Consider the following 15,820-nt stretch of genomic DNA (forward strand, 5'->3'; position numbering starts at 1 on the left):
GATACTCCAAAGACAGAACCTTTAGAAAATTCGATCACCAGAATCCCCCTTCATATTAGCATAATCAACCTTTTTGTTAGTGATGTCCCCTTCATGGCAATAAACAACTGTCTGAGTTTTAAACTTACATTTCCTGATAGAAAATAAAAGTCAGTACTTCACACAATGGTTATCACAGGTGGAAGGCTCTTATTAGAAAAAAAATCATTTAGAATATCAGAATACAACATTTAATTTTTATGTTGACAAAAGTAACTATAATTCTCTAAATAGATTTAAATATTCTTAAATTTAAAAAGTATACTTCCTGAACAATATCAGTTTTCCAGTTATTAATATAAAAAAATTTCCAAACAGTTTGATAAATTGGGGCCATATACAAGATATTCACTGGTTCCTATAAACCTGAATGTATGAATCAGTCCTAATAAACTAATAAAATATAAAAAATTTCAAGTGCATTAACTCCATATGGTAGAGACCACAAGTGGTCTAGCAGCATCCATTTTCCCATTATTCCTTTAAGTTAATAAAGCCCCAGGGTTTGACCTTGGTAAATGGCCACTCAGCTACATTTCCCAGTCTCCCTTGCAGCTAGGTGTGGCCAAGAGACCTGGTTTATGGGATGAGTGAAAATAATGTATACGACTTCAGATAAAGTCTTAAAAGGAAGCTGCTTGCTTCCTGTTTCCCTCTTCCCATGGGGTAAAGGTAGTAGTGAGCTAGCACCTGATAATGTAAGCACGGTCAATATCCTAGGGCATGGCACAGCAATAAGAGAGAGGAGATTGGGTCCTCAGATGACCTCAGGCTGATGGAACAACTAAGACTTTTACAAGAAAGAAAAACAAATGTTAAGGCACTCATTTAAGCCACTCTTTTTGATTTTGGCTAAGAATATATAAAACTATGGCTGCTGTGGGCTGAATGTTTGTATCCCTCCAAAATTCATCTGTTGAAGACCTAACACACAGCGTGGATGTATCTGGAGATGGGGCTTCTAAGGAAGTAATTAAGGATAAATAAGGTCAGGGACTGGGGCCCTGACCAGAGAGCTCTCTCTCTCCCACCATGTGTACATACTGCATGGAGGAAAGACCCTGTGAAGACATAGCACAAGAAGGCAGCTGTCTGTAAGCCAGGAGGAGAGCCCTCACCAGAATCTGACCCTGATGGATCTTGACCTGGGACTTCTAGCCTTCAAAACTGTAAGAAACTAAATTTGTATTGTTTAAGCCCCTGAATCTACATTTTGTTACAGTAGCCGGAACAGACTAATACGATCACTATCTTACATTCTGAGGTCATTAAATTTTTCATTCTCCTCCGTCTGGTGGCAATTACAACTAGATTCAGCCAAATCTGCTCTGCTCAGTCAGCATTAGCTTATTACCACCTCCAGCATATAGAAAGGGAGGGCGAAGTGGAAATCAGTGGCTATCAGGTGTGGTTTCCCTAGTCTGACCTCAGTTGTGGGTCACAAAAGAAAAAAAAGATCCAAACATTTATTTAAAAGTTCCCACAACAATCACTATGACTAAAAGGGGAGATAAATAAGTATATATCAATAGTATTCAATGATCATATATATTCTAACTTATTTTAAGGAAATATTTTAAAAATCAGTTATTTAAATGACTATTTTACAGTTTCATATATGTAGATACAGGCCAAAAGGGTTACTTTTTAGTTAAGGATCAAAATAAACAATATTGCCTTTTTTAATTGTCAAAGATAACCTGTCAATGTAAACAAGAAACCTGTAATAACAAAAAACTCGTAATGTTGCACACCCTCCAATAACCGGATTGATGTGACCCTGAAATACAGCTCAACCCATTCCTCAACCATTTGAGTGAGGGCAACTTGGCTGATGGTCTCCTGTTGTGCTTAGAGGAAGTTATCAGTGCATCAGCACCATCCCTCAGAATTTACCATCTTCTGGTTTAAGAAGCATTCACATAACTGAGACAGTAACAAAAAACCCCGTGAGGTATTTTTGTATTTAACAAAAATACAATGAGGGTTTTTTCTATTTAATGTTTATATTTACATATTTACTATATATGTAAAAGCACATATTTATTTTGTTATTTTATTTTTAAGATCATTTTTGGTATTTATATTTTGAAATGTGTCTAGTAGAAGAACCCCAAATAATAACATTGTATCTACAGGAAATATAGGTAGATTTTCAACTCCAAGAACCAGTAGGGTCATAAATTGAGGGCTACTAATAAACTCTCAGTTGGGCTGACATTATAAACAGATAAACGATATTACAAAATAATTTCTGGTAGGTCGGGAAGGTTCTTCCCTCTACCTCTCAAATTCTTTTTTTTCTTTTCCTGATTTTTATATTTTATTTATTAAAAAAAATTACTTATATATTATTATTATTATTATTATTTTTACATTCTAAGAGGTTGTTGTGGAACAGATGCAGGGAGGAGAACAGGGTGGAGGAAGAAGGAGGGAGGGTGTGGTTGAGGCCCGTGGCACTCATCTCATTCTGGCAGGGGAGAATAGGGGGCTTCTAGAGGTGGCTTGGTCATGGCTTGGCTAGATGTGGACTTTGGGGGCGAATGGCTGAGGCATTTGGTGGCCATTGCTGGGTTGGATGTGGATGCTGGGGAGGTGTGTCTGATGCCCTTGGCCCTCCCCCCACCCCGACTTGGGAGCTTGAGGGTCTTCTGGTCCTTCTAGGTTTTATAGATGTTCTTTGGTTATGTTAGACCTTTACCAGTTAATATCAGAACTTTGATCTGTGGGTTTTTTGTTTTTTCTTTCAGTTCTGTGTTGGATTATTTGCTATTCCCACCACTCAGACTCTGCACTAGAACTAATTTGTTGTCCTTTGCTTACTTCTAAAATGGGGGAACTTATGTGGGAACCAGCACTTGAGCCCTGTGGTGGAGCTAAATTGCTGGTTTGCTGCTGATTCTCTGGGGAAGGCCTTTTGTGCAGCTCACGTTGTAACTGTTGAACTTATAATCATTTCTGGTACACCTGGGTTGCATGGAAACTCTGGTCTGGGCCCGAGTCTTTTCAGCAAACTGCACCTCCTGCAGATCTATATTCCTGACCAGTATCCACTGAGTGGGCCTTTGCTGACTGGAGGGCAGATCAGCTGTCCATGCTGTGTCCCTGTTCCCCAGGCAGGCCTGTCTCCCCCATCCCCTGCACTCCAAACACTTTCCATGGGATGGGCCATGTGTCGGCCTCTTACAATGACTCGCTGGTCTCTGAGTGGCTACTTTTTTGTTGTCTGTAGCTCCTCGCTCCTATGTGGGTCCACAGGAACCCTGTTAGTGGTCTTGCTGGCCTGGGGGCCACCAAGGCCCTCTTCTCCCCTGCAGCCTCCAAGAAACTTCATATGAAGGGCACAGCTGTGGCTTTTGCCAACTCTTGCTCCGTGTGCTCACCAGCTCCAGCCTTGAAGTGTTTGGGGCTCAAAATGGTTGGAATGGTCCCTTCTTTCTCTTATCGTGGCTTCTCCTGCTTTCATGAACTCCTTAGGTCTCTCTTCCTCTTCCTCTGAGCTCTAGTGGCCCCAGCTTAGCAGTTCAGTGCTTTTTAATAGTTGTAAATTGTTTGATTGTTGGAGAGAGTGATGCTGGGGACCGTCTATTCCACCATCTTGATCACTACGTCTTTTAAATTCTACTCTAGAGATTTATTCTTTTGATTTAAAGCTTTGTCTCTCGACAAAATGACAATTTGAGACCTTACAAGGTGTTTACATTTCAGTATAAATGAATTAACCAGTTCTTTCTTGAAGTTTAGATAAGGCAGAGATGAAATGCAGGAAGGCACTGTAACCTAAAAAGATAGCTCTATGTGGGAAAGATAGCATAAAAGGGAAGGCAAGGGTGAAATATCTACATCGCAATTCTAGACTACTTTTATCCTGGTAAATATTCAAATATTTTAAAATTATTTCCCAATTTCTAAATCCACAATTTCAATTAAAAGAACACATTTGTTTCATAAAATATTTTCCTAAAGCTTTGCTCACATTATACAGTGCCAATAACAATTTACTCTACTTAGGCATAAACACAATGTCTGGCTTTTCCCCTCTTAAGTGATAATAATTATAAAACTTAAGATATACCATGTCAGTATTCTCTCATTTAAAATCTACTGTAAAAATCTGAATTTGTATTTTTGATGATAAAATATTTGGAAATAAGAAATTTGAAACATTTCATGTAAATACACCTTCTACAGTCAATTTATCCAATTTATCTGTCAATATCCAGGTCCTGGGCAGCACATTGTGCTGAATGTTGTGGCAACAGGGAATAGAACCTCAGCGAATAGAACACAGGGGCATCTCGGGCTCTAGAACTTTGAATCATTTGATACTGCATTAATTTGAATTAAAAGTGAAAGTAGCGTTCATAAGAGGCAGCTAAAATGAGAAAATTCCAAGAAAACGAGTCCAAACATTTTTCTTAAAATTTTCAGCTTCTCCTTTCACTGTTGGTTGAAGCCTCTGTACAGTGTTTAAAGAGCTCATAGCTGTTTTCTGAAAGGTTAAACAATGTAAAGTAACTCCAAAAATTTGTAAAGTAATCCCCAAAGTTTGATATTATTGTAAGATGAAAGATTCCCTTTAAATAGAATGAACAAATGAAAAATATATTCCTGGTTTTCCTTAATATCATCACTTGTTTAAAATAAAAAAGTCAGATTGGCCTTCAGTCAAGACGGTGGGATAGATGTTACCCAGGGTAACTCTCTCCCACAAACGAACCAATTCACAACTATTAAAAAGCAATGACAGCCAAGCTGGACACACTAGAGCTCAGGTGAAGAAGAGGAGAGACCTATGGAGTTCATGAAGGCAGGAGAAGCCACAATGAGAGAAAGAAAGCATCGCTCCCACCATTTCAAATCCTGGCCACTGCAAGGCTGGAGCTGATGAGCACACAGAGCAAGAGCTGGCAAAAGCCACAGCTGTGCCCTTCATATGAAGTTTCTTGGAGGCTGCAGGGGAGAAGAGGGCCTTGGTGCCCCCAGGCCAGCAAGACCACTAACAGGGTTCCTGTGGACCCACACAGGAGCAAGGAGCCACAAACAACTGAAAAAAGGAGCCACTCAGAGGCCAGTGAGTCATTGCAAGGGACCATGCATGTCCTGTTCCATGGGAAGTGTTTGGGGTATGGGCAGTGGGGGAGATGGGCCCACCAGGAGAACACTGGGGCACAGCATGGACAGCTGATCTGCCCTCCAATCAGCACAGGCCCACTCTGTGTAGACTGGTCAGGAATATAGAACTGTAAGGAGTGCAGTTTGCTGAAAAGACTCAGATCCAGACCAAAATTTCTACACAACCCAGGTGTACCAGAACTCATGAGACCCGGAAGTACCTACAAAGTCAACCATTAAAATTTGAGCTGCACAGAAAGCCTTCCACAGGGAATCAGCAACAAAGCAGCAATTTAGCTCAACCACAGGGCTCAAGTGCTGGTTCCCACAGGAAGTTCCCCCATTTTAGAAATAAGCAAAGGACAACAAATTAGTTCCAGTGCAGAGTTTAAGGGGTGAGAACAGTGAATAATCCCACACAGAACTGAAAGAAAAAACAAAATACCCACAGACCAGAGACAAAGTTTGATATTAACCAGTAAAGGTTTCACATCACCAAAGAACACCTATAAAACCTAGAAGGACTGGAAGCACCCTGGGCTCCCAAGCTTGGGAGAGGGGAGGGCCGGGGGCCTCAGCCATTCACCCCAACACCTACAACCAGCCCAGCTATGACCACTGAGCTGCTGCAGGAAGGACCCTGGGCTCCCAAGTCAGAGCAGTAGGGGGCAGATGGCCTCAGCCATGCCCCCTCAACATCTGCAACCAGCCCAGCAACAACCTCTGAGCTGCCACTGGAATGCCCCTGCCTCCTGAGCTGGGACGGCTGGGGGCCGAGGGTTTCAGCCACACCCTGACATCTGCATTTCGCTTGGCAATTACCAAGCCACCGCTGGAATTCTCCTCATCTCCCCTGCAGGAATGAGTGGGGTGCCGTGGGCCTCAACCATGCCCCCCTCCTTCCTCCACCCTATTTTCTTCCACCTTCCCTTCTCCCCCTCCCCAACTGCTGTGCAACAACATCTTTGTAAAAAATACATATATATTAAGAAATAAATTTTTTTAAAAAAGTCATGACAAATTTAGAAGTTTCTTCCTACCTGAAGATCTGAAGAGACAGAACTGCCTCGATGGGACTCATTCTGCACAACGGGAAGTGAGTATTTCTCCTCATCAGATGACATTCTGCACAAACACTATAAAATAACAGAAGCTAACTTAATTTTTCCCTTGATATTTCAACTAAAATCAAATGCTTTATAGATATATGAGGGTACTTTAAAAAGTTCATGGGGGGCAGCCCCATGGCTCACCTGGGAGAGTGCGGCGCTGGTAGCGCCAAGGCCGCGGGTTCAGATCCTATATAGGGATGGCCGGTGCGCTCACTGGTTGAGCGTGGTGCAGACAACACCATGCCAAGGGTTGCAATCCCCTTACCAGTCAAAAAAAAAAAAAAGTTCATGGAAAGATTCATGTTTTAATTCTATTTTTCCAGAAACTTTTTGAAGTACCCTCATATAAGTGCAACAGTATCCCAACCTGCAAAAAACCTTTATGTTATATGTTAGAATCATTCATTCAGCATGCTGAGTATCTATATACAAAAACCACTGGGCAAGAAAAATAGTTACAGACTTAATTCCAACATTAGTGAGTTTATAATGTAGTCAAGGAGATGAGACAAACACATGAAAGGTTAAAAAAAAAAGGAGACTCTTCAGAAAAATCACTAGTGGAGCCTGTTGAGGATAACAGATTGCGATCACTGTTCTTGAGCAACATATGACACCCTGAGTACTGGGCAGTTTCCTGTAAGATACAGAACCAAGACAGAATGAACAATTTGTAAAAATTCCCTTCTTGAGAAACTTACCTTTTGTGAATATTATTTTAAGAAAAGATGAGAACAGAACAACATATTCAAACATGTAGAGAAAAATTGTTGAAAGTCCTAACCAAAAAAAAAATAATAAAAGTACTTTTAGTAACACATAAATTATTTAAAAGACAAATAGTGACTATTCAAAGTAGCTAAACAACAGTTACATGTAAGACATTGGTGATGAATGTAAAATGAAGTCCTTGTCTTGAAGGACTTCACAATCTGTGGAGTGGGCCAGATATGTATATAATATAAATGACTGACTGATGAAAAAAACTGCTGTTAGATCCTAAAAAAATAGAGGTAGAAAGGTAGGAAGGTAGGAGTAGCCATTTTTCAAGGGGTGGGATTGCACAGGTGTGAAGAAATGGGAAAGGAGGCAGAGAAAGTTTTTACAGAGAAGATGACCCAGCTGTTGAAACCTGAAAGATGAGTAGGTCTCTTCCTGAAAGATGGATAAAAGGTTATGAAGACATTTCAGGTTGCAGAGCAGCATAAGCAAAGACACAGAGGCATAGACATGTGTGCTAGGAACAGCAAGTAGTTTTGTAAGGCTGAAGCAAAGGGTGTGAAGCAAGCCTTGGCTATGGATGAAACAAGAAGGTAAGGAGCAGCCAGATCATGGAAGATCATGATTTGTCATATTAAAAATTTGGGTCTTTATTCTAGAGAAGTTATAAAATGTTTTAAACAACTGATAACATGACCAGGCTTGTTTTTTAGAAAGATCACTCTGGCGGCTTTGAGGATGGATTGGACGACTGAAGAACAAGGGTATGACTATGAGACAGTTGTGTTATGGCGATGGAAACAAGAGACCATGGTCAATAATTGGCTAAAGAAGTTAAAGGGAGGAATTGCTGATGGCTTCCAGATAGCTGTTTTGGATAACTAGATGGATTACAGTGCCACTCACCAAGGCAAGAAATGCAGGAAGATGAGCAGGTTCAGAGGAAGGACAATGAGTTCAATATCAGATGTGCTCGGTGTGAGGTTGCCTGCAGGTATGCAGTTTATTGCCACACTGCCTAGGCAGTGCACGACTCCCAAGTACTGCCATTCAAAACAGCTACAATGTGAATGGTGCTTCCTGGAGTTAAGTGGTGTGGGAACTGTGTACCTGAGGTACAGATTGGAGATCCAGTTTGAGGAATCATTAGCATAACGGGAACAGCTTAAAAATGGGAAAGAATGAGATCACCTATAAAAAGGAGTGTGAGAAAGAGTTCTTATTCTGCGGTCCATTACACCCAACTTATATGTGATATTTTTTAGCAATAAATGCACATTTTTTTAGGAAGAGGAGCTTTAGCTTCCAAAATGTGTTCAGAGGGGACCATAACCCTAATAAAGTTAAGGACTACTACTGTGAATGAGAAGAGAGTTAAAGCCAGAACCACTACCTTTTAAAGGAGAAAAAAAGAAGAGTCAGCAAAGACTGAAAAGGAAGTCAGAACAGCAGAACTATGGGAGCTGCATCACAAAAACTTTGAGAAGGGAAAAGTCAGATGCCAAAGAAAGATGAGGATTAAATGGGGTACCCTGAATCTGGTGATCAGGAAGTTGCTGTGATACTTGCTTGAACAATTTCAGTGGAAAGTGGCACAGGTCTCAGTCACAGTGGGCTGAAAAATAAATGAGATGAGGAAATTGAAGAAGAAAGGACAGAACCAGGGAAAAGTGCAATATTAAAATGGCAACGTTGCAGCTAGATTGTGGAAAAGAAATTTCAACTTTATCCAATGTGTTTTACTGTGTATACACATGATAAGTAAACTAAATCGCAGCATGACTGTCTTTAGTTAAGCCAATTAGGGAGGATAAAATAAACACACATCTCTGCAGCAAGGAATGCCTGCTTCACTGACTTCAAATCCACCACCGTGGTAACTCGGTCCATTTATATTTTAATTCACTTCTTCCTTCAGGATTTGTTGGCAGGCCGGGTAGGTAACAGGAGTGGGGATTATTTAAATAACAAGTGAGCTGATAAGTATGGTCAGACCTCAACAATTGTTTCTTAATATAGACATTGCCGACACAAAACAAAGATTAAGCTTTTGGAAAATATGCTATCTTCCATTCTGCCCTACTTTATGCCGACAAGGTACGACAGTTTATTTGAAACAAAAGAAGTACTTTTCTTACTGTTTTTAGGTTCAGAAACAAAGGAGAAAAATGAAGCTTGCTTTAATGGGTGACAGATGTAAAGCAGCAGTCCATCACATTTTCAGTATTCTCTAGCCCAAGGTATCAGAATCCACAAGATAAAAACTTTGAAGTGCTTCTCTGTTGCCAGAGATATAAAATAACATCTCGGTACTTACCTGGCTGATAGGAAAAGAGGGGTCCGAGAATTCAAATGTAATTTCCAAGAGGCAGAGGAAGAATGAATTAACGTGCAAACTGGCAACAGGGTGATGTCCCCTTTGCCCTTCGCCGGTCCCAGCCGCATGCAAGGGGCGCGCCTGCCCCTCACCAAGGCAGGGACTAGAAGCAGAGGGAAAAGGCAGTTGTGAGTAAGCAAAGGGCTAGACGTTTTCTTCCACTACCTTCCTCCCCAGCCCTGTTTTAGTCAAAATGACCATAACTTGTGGCGACAGTAACCGCTATACTTCACCCCTCACTCCTGCCGTCTCTTCCCGGACGCCTTGGAGGGGAAAATGTCTCGACCTTCCCGCGCTACAGATGAATCGCCCGGATTTGGGTAAGATGCCCCGAGCCTGTCGTGGACGGGCCCCGGGAGCGGAAACCCAGGCCGAGGAACTTTAAATCCCAGTCCGCCACTTCAACCAGGGTTGCGGGGCCGCCCAGGGCGCCGCTACCCACCGTCGCGGCTCTGGGCAAAACCCCGACTCCTCACCCCGTGTCTTCTGGCAGCGTCGCCGCTGAAACTACAGCAAGTACAACAGCTACCTAACCAGCAACCTGACAGTTTCAAACTGCACAGAGGAATTAAGGACAGCCCTGGGCATTGGCTCCGAGCTTCAGCAATCTGCCGTTTGATTGGTTCGACCGCCGGGGGCGGGGCTTTGAGCCGCCGCAGGGAGAAACCGGAAATAGGTTACTTAGGAGTGCCCAGTTCCCTGGTTCCGCCGGTTCCGGGGGCCGGGTTTTAGGGAGCTCCGCCCAGCGCTCGGGGGCTGCGTACGCGCGTGCTCAGTCGCGTTCTGCCGCTGCAGGCTGCGAGGCGGCTCTGGGATGAAGTTTGATTAGAGGGTTCTGAGCAGCGCTGAAGTCGGCCAAGGTGGCGTGGAGCTGGTTTTCAACAGTGCAGGGAGCTTAGGCGTGAGTCTTCATGGTTCAGTCTGCAAAAGAGCCATCTGCATCCACAGATCCCCTGCAACAGAATCATTTGGAGGTGCTTTTTAAGTACAGATTTTTGATCCCTCTGTGTTGAATCCTTCTGTCTTGGGTACGGACAGAGAATCTGAATTTTAACAAACACCGCCAGTGATTCTGATGCAGGGGTCTGCGGACCACGCTTTAAGAAATTGTTGGTCTAACTCTCTTTGTTTCTCTTCAAAACGTATAAATCTTTCGCCTTTTACTAAGAAATTGTTGGTCTAGGTTTTACTACTCACCTCAACCGTATCAGACTGCAAGGCACGCTCTTCTGGCAGCGTGTCGACCTCAGGGCTGGCCGGTTTGCTCAGCTGGTTAGAGCTCCATCTTGTAATACCAAGGTCAAGGGTTCATATCTCAGTACTGGCCAGCCGCAAAGAAAAAGAAAAGAAAAAATCAGGTCATGGTTATAATGTGGCTCTACCACTTACTGTCATTTTGGATAACTCTACACGCGTAAAAGGGGGTACGTGTTAGGGAGCATCTCTGGGTTTTTATTATTGGTGGAAAGAGTTGAAACCCATGTTATTTTTGCTGGACCTGGGTTAGGGGACTGATTTGAAATCTGTTTCTGTTTCAGGTCATCCCTGACTCATCTAAAAAGCCTTTTATCTGCTCACCGTATTATTGATTAGCGGGGACTATAAGGGAACATTCCCCACTCTGAGGATCTCTAACATTGATGATTCTTGTCCAGGGTAGGAACCATAATCTGGTCTATCATTTTCATTTTATGGAGGAGGAAATTAAGTCTAGAGAGATCTATGTTTGTTTTCCTTGGGTTGCAAATCTGGAAAGTGATAGAGATAGAGATAGGAAGAGAGAGAGAAAGGGAAGTTCAACAGGAAAGGGATGGGGGTGGAGATAGGGATAGATTTTAGGGACAGAACACTTACTAGGGCCTACCTCTAGGTAGAGGCTGCCTGTGATGTTCCTTAAAGACTTGATTCTTTACGAGCTAGCCCTATGGCTGTTTTTTGAGGAGACTGATAGACTCACAGATTTTCTTCCCTTTTTCATCTCACCTGCCTTTGTCATAGCCCCTGGCTGAGCTTTGTTTCTCCAGGTTACAAGTGGTTGACATAGTAATTTAATCTCCACAGATGAGAAAGGCAAAAACTTCTGGAGCTGTATATTCCCTGTGAACTTTTGGACCCTAGCCTTCTGGAAACAATGTTCTGGCTTTTCTAGGTCAGAAAAGTGACTTGGTGAAATCTGAGTTCAAGCAGGAAGGAGTACAAGGATTGTGGGAGATTAATTTTGGGCAAGGAGCTCACAGTGCATGTCCCCAAATAGAACTTCTGCAGCTAGACTACACAGTCTGCTTAGAATCCTTCCACACACTGAGAGCCAAGAAGATGTATTCACTGAACACAATTAACTGAGGCAGAGCAGAGGGAGGAAGACTATCAATAAGGCAAAAGCACAGGGTAAACAGCAGATATCATTGGTGCAGTGGTCTGCATGAGGCAGCTCATCACTTTGCAATGGATTAAGAGCTTATTCAGAATATTTTGATTCTGTGGATTCCACAGTTGCATTCTGCTACAGAGCACTCCCTGGCCCTTTTATTGCAAAAGGGACTCCATTTCTTGGCCTGCCCCATCAGCCTTCTGTTCTTAATTGTAAAGACTCATTATTGAATCTCTCCATTAGCATCTTCTAGCCATATAAAAACTTTCTTACCCTTAGCATTTCTTTCTCCTGATAAAAACAATCGAGGACTTGCTGTGAGAGGCAGGATTAATTAGTTTTTCAGAGAACAATATTACTGAGTCCCACTGATGTTTTGAGTACTATAACAGATGCTGTATTCTTGGATCTTCACGGCTTTTAAGGGTGGGTTTGCAGATCAAAGTCATTTGGCTCAGTAATAAGAATCTATGCAATTCTAAATTATGGTTCTTTCTTCCTTTCTCTCTCTCTCTCTCCTCCCTCCCTCCTTTTCCATCTTTCCTCTTTTCCTTCGAGAAGAGAGGCTAGATTCAGTATTCCAAAACAGATTTGAAATGCAGTAGAACATGTTTCATCTCCTTGATAACACCATTTGAATAGATTTTTTTCTGTCACCGTTTGTGTGTGAAGGTTATGTCAATTAATCCACCTCCAATCTATAAACACATTCCAGAGTTCAATTATAAGTCCATTGTTTGTAACTCGAAATACATTTTCCTTCCGAAAAATGAAAGTGTTGTAACTCTAAAGTCAGCTCAATTATGAATCCATAATAAAGCTAAAACATTGTTCACAAGCAGTAAAACAAGTAGAAAACAATACAGTTGCAAGACCTATAGATTTAATGAAGAGGAGAAATAATAATTGGAAAGATTTTATTGTGTGTTTGTCTTGAGTGATGATGAAAAAGCAAAAGGGTGGTGTGGTAGGAGTGGGACACACTTGTTTACAGAGTGGAGGCTACATGAAAATGCATTGAATGCTTAGGGAACTGATGGGTAGAAGGCAGGAGAGGAAGTAGGCATGGCAAGATTGGTGTGAAACAGATGCATGTTTCCTGCTCTGGGATATATCCTGGGGCTGACCTGCTCCTAAGCCCTGTGAGCATTTGTACCTGCCCATCTCACACAAGTTATTGCATGAGTTGAAATATTAGTCTCACTATATATAGTCTGCATATGTGTGTTAACGTGTCTTCTATTTCAGAATCTTCAGGAGGATAGGTAAAGGAGATTGGGGATGCCAGGTATAGTCACTGTCATGTTGCTTATTACTTAAGTCTGATGAATGGAGACACTAATCTCCATTAGCAAGATCTTCAAGTGACTTGTCTTAGAGAAATGTGTGGCAATAAAAAATAGAAAACTCCATTTAGATGGCCCTGAATCCATCCCATAAGACTCAATGTATGAAACTGGTAGAAAAATGAATTTGAATCACTGCAGTCACTGACTTGCTATTTCTGCTAAAGTAATACTTCCAAATAACTGTACAGCTCCAAATCTTCAAATCTGGAGGACTAATTAACTCATTTTGCTATCTTCCTCAAGTAAGTAGACTTGGCATAATGGTTTTGCTAGAACTAATGGGGGAAAAGCCTATAATATTTGGATTACATAGTTTAAATTCAGTTGCTTATAAAGCAACATCAACATGTTTTAAATTACATTACCAAAAATTTATTTAGGTTAAAAATAGTAGTTTAAGTTATACTACTGGATTTCTAAAAAGTGACGATAAAGTTTTACAATGTTTTTCAAAGTAGGGAAGAAATGCTTGTTCTGTATTAAATAGTTGGTCATACATTTGAGCTAAGATCTCTAAGTGGAAAACGTTTTGGGACAGATCATCTTGGCTAATTAGATCATCTTGATAATCCATTTAATCAGGTCCAATTAGGTAAATTACTAGTGAGGCTGTGAACTGAAATTCATTTTCTTTTTTAAATCATGTGATGCTTTAACTCCCAAGATTTTTAGATTTTAGGCAGAATATTTTTTTTTTCCTTTTGACTGGTAAGGGGATTGCAACCCTTGGCACTGTGTGGTCTGCACCACGTTCAGCCAGTGAGTGCACCGGCCATCCGTATATAGAATTCGAACCCGCGGCCTCGGCGTTACCAGCGCTGCACTCTCCCAAGTGAGCCACGGGGCTGGCCCTAGGCAGAATATTCTCTGATACAAGAACTTTATAATGGAAATAGTAATGATTTTTGGTCAAACTAAAAATCAGTAATGTCATTAAGCACGGTCAAATTAAAATATCACTAAATTTATTAAGTAAAATCCTATGTTCAACTCTAACAAAGAAATGTGCTACTTTATGTCCCAGAAGCACAGACTTCTGTTGAACAGGTCTTTTAGGAAGAAGTCCCTTTTTTGTCTTGAGTCTTCATTGAATTAACCTGCTTTCTTCTACTTAAAATATCTGCCTGTCACTCTTATTTACAATTCTTTTTCCAGGACTGGCCATATATTAGGGTGTTCTCTCCCCAGATCCCTATTTTTTCCTTTCCCCCTAAAAAAGAAAAGTTTTTTAAGAGTAAAAAAACATAAGTCATGATGAATAGATTGGAGTATGAAAACCAGCCAAGGTCCACAAGTTACAAAATTCCTGAAATGTTAAAAATTCTTATAGTAATTATTCACCATTCTCGATTTCCTGAGTTCTCTTCTGAGGTGGAGGGTACCGACTCATTCCAGTTCTTGTTTTGTGAATCAGCCTATTTGACCTTGTCTAGCTTAGGTGCCAAACTAAACTAGTCTACCTATAGTCTGGAATTGATATAAGTGATTTCTACGAATAGGTATGAGTGATGGTCCCTTCGAGAACATGTTTTCAGAACTAATTTCTGAGTAGGGGCTATTCTTACTGCCATGTATCTTACTCCACTTTCTTCCCCCATGTAAACTCCTCCCTACCCAACATCACTTGGGTCTCCTAGGCTCACCAGCAGGTATCAAAATCACCTGGATGGCTTTCTAAAACACAGGCTTGCTGGGCTCTACTCAGAATTTCTGATTAAGTAGTTTTGGAGTGGGGTCCAAGAATTTGCATTTCAAACGAGTTCCCAGGTGGTACTGATGCTGCTGACCCTGGGGCCACACTTTGCCCTAGGTTAATCAGGGTCCTATCTCTTAGCTATGAGCTCTCTGGCTCTAAGCTTCAGCCTTGTCCACCCTGTGACAAATAGATATCTCTATTAATCTGCTGTAGACACTGCTAGCTTCATACCTGGTCTCCTGGAGGTAGAAGTCAATTTCCTACCTAAGCCCTAAAGACAGGTGTTGGGAAAATATAGGAAAATGGTCAGGGCCCCTCAGATGTTCAGAATTTTGCTGAGCATTTGCTGTAAATAGCCACATACATCCAGGTGTTCCTTGGTTACTATCTAACGTAACTGCGCATGGGCACCCAGGTGTCCTGGGTTATGGGCCATACTAAGCATAAAGAACTAACGGCTCTGATACGTGCTGCTTCTCGGGACGCTCTGGGAAGTCACCAGGACGGATACTCCTAGCTCTAAAAAAAGTCTACTAATATTTTACCCACAGCTCCCAGAACCTTTTTCTATTACCTAGTTCATAGACCTTCATGTGAAAGGTCTGTGATCCAGTCTATATAACGGGTTTGAGGGGTCTGTGAGCCCTAGCCCTAGCCCCGCAATAGGAAACTTCAGACTTTAGACGGTGGGGCCCTATTCTGAAAGCTGTGCACCTTGGAAATCTCTGGAGTTTTGAGCCTTTCAAGTTCTATCCTCTCTTCACCCCAGGTCCTCCTGTTCTTTTCAGTTGCTTGCAGCATATCCACCCACACCCTGCCTCCGTCCCGGCAAATCCTCCCTGCTGAAGCTCAGCTTTTCACCTCCTCTTCTAAGTAGCACCTCTTTCTAATTCATCCTGTTTGTGATGGGTGTGTGATTCTGAAAGCCAATTTGTGTTGCATCTTTTCCTTCTAATAGCTTTTAGCAGATATGCATTGCCTGCCTCGTATCTGCGGTAATTGAAGCTGAGAGGTGGCTATCAGGGCCTAGGCCCACAG

At 41.8% G+C, this 15,820-nt stretch overlaps 1 protein-coding gene across 4 annotated transcripts in view; it reads right to left on the reverse strand.

Moving 5' to 3' along the window:
• POC5 (POC5 centriolar protein) overlaps positions 1–9,923 on the reverse strand; it is a 35,273-nt gene extending 25,350 nt beyond the window's left edge. For 3 of the 4 annotated variants that reach the window (XM_063087240.1, XM_063087241.1, XM_063087238.1), the window contains exons 1-3: positions 9,843–9,923; positions 9,307–9,469; positions 6,198–6,293 (exon numbers count right to left, since the gene is read on the reverse strand). In XM_063087240.1, the coding sequence (XP_062943310.1) occupies positions 6,198–6,281 (84 nt within the window). In that variant the 5' untranslated portion in view covers positions 6,282–6,293; positions 9,307–9,469; positions 9,843–9,923. Of the gene's footprint in view, positions 1–6,197; positions 6,294–6,410; positions 6,481–9,306; positions 9,470–9,842 lie in introns of those variants that run through there. The other variant, XM_063087239.1, reaches the window with a different exon arrangement.
• Positions 9,924–15,820: the final 5,897 nt, after the last annotated feature.

Source organism: Cynocephalus volans, chromosome 2 (genome assembly GCF_027409185.1).
Source record: "Cynocephalus volans isolate mCynVol1 chromosome 2, mCynVol1.pri, whole genome shotgun sequence".
NCBI lineage: Eukaryota > Metazoa > Chordata > Mammalia > Dermoptera > Cynocephalidae > Cynocephalus > Cynocephalus volans.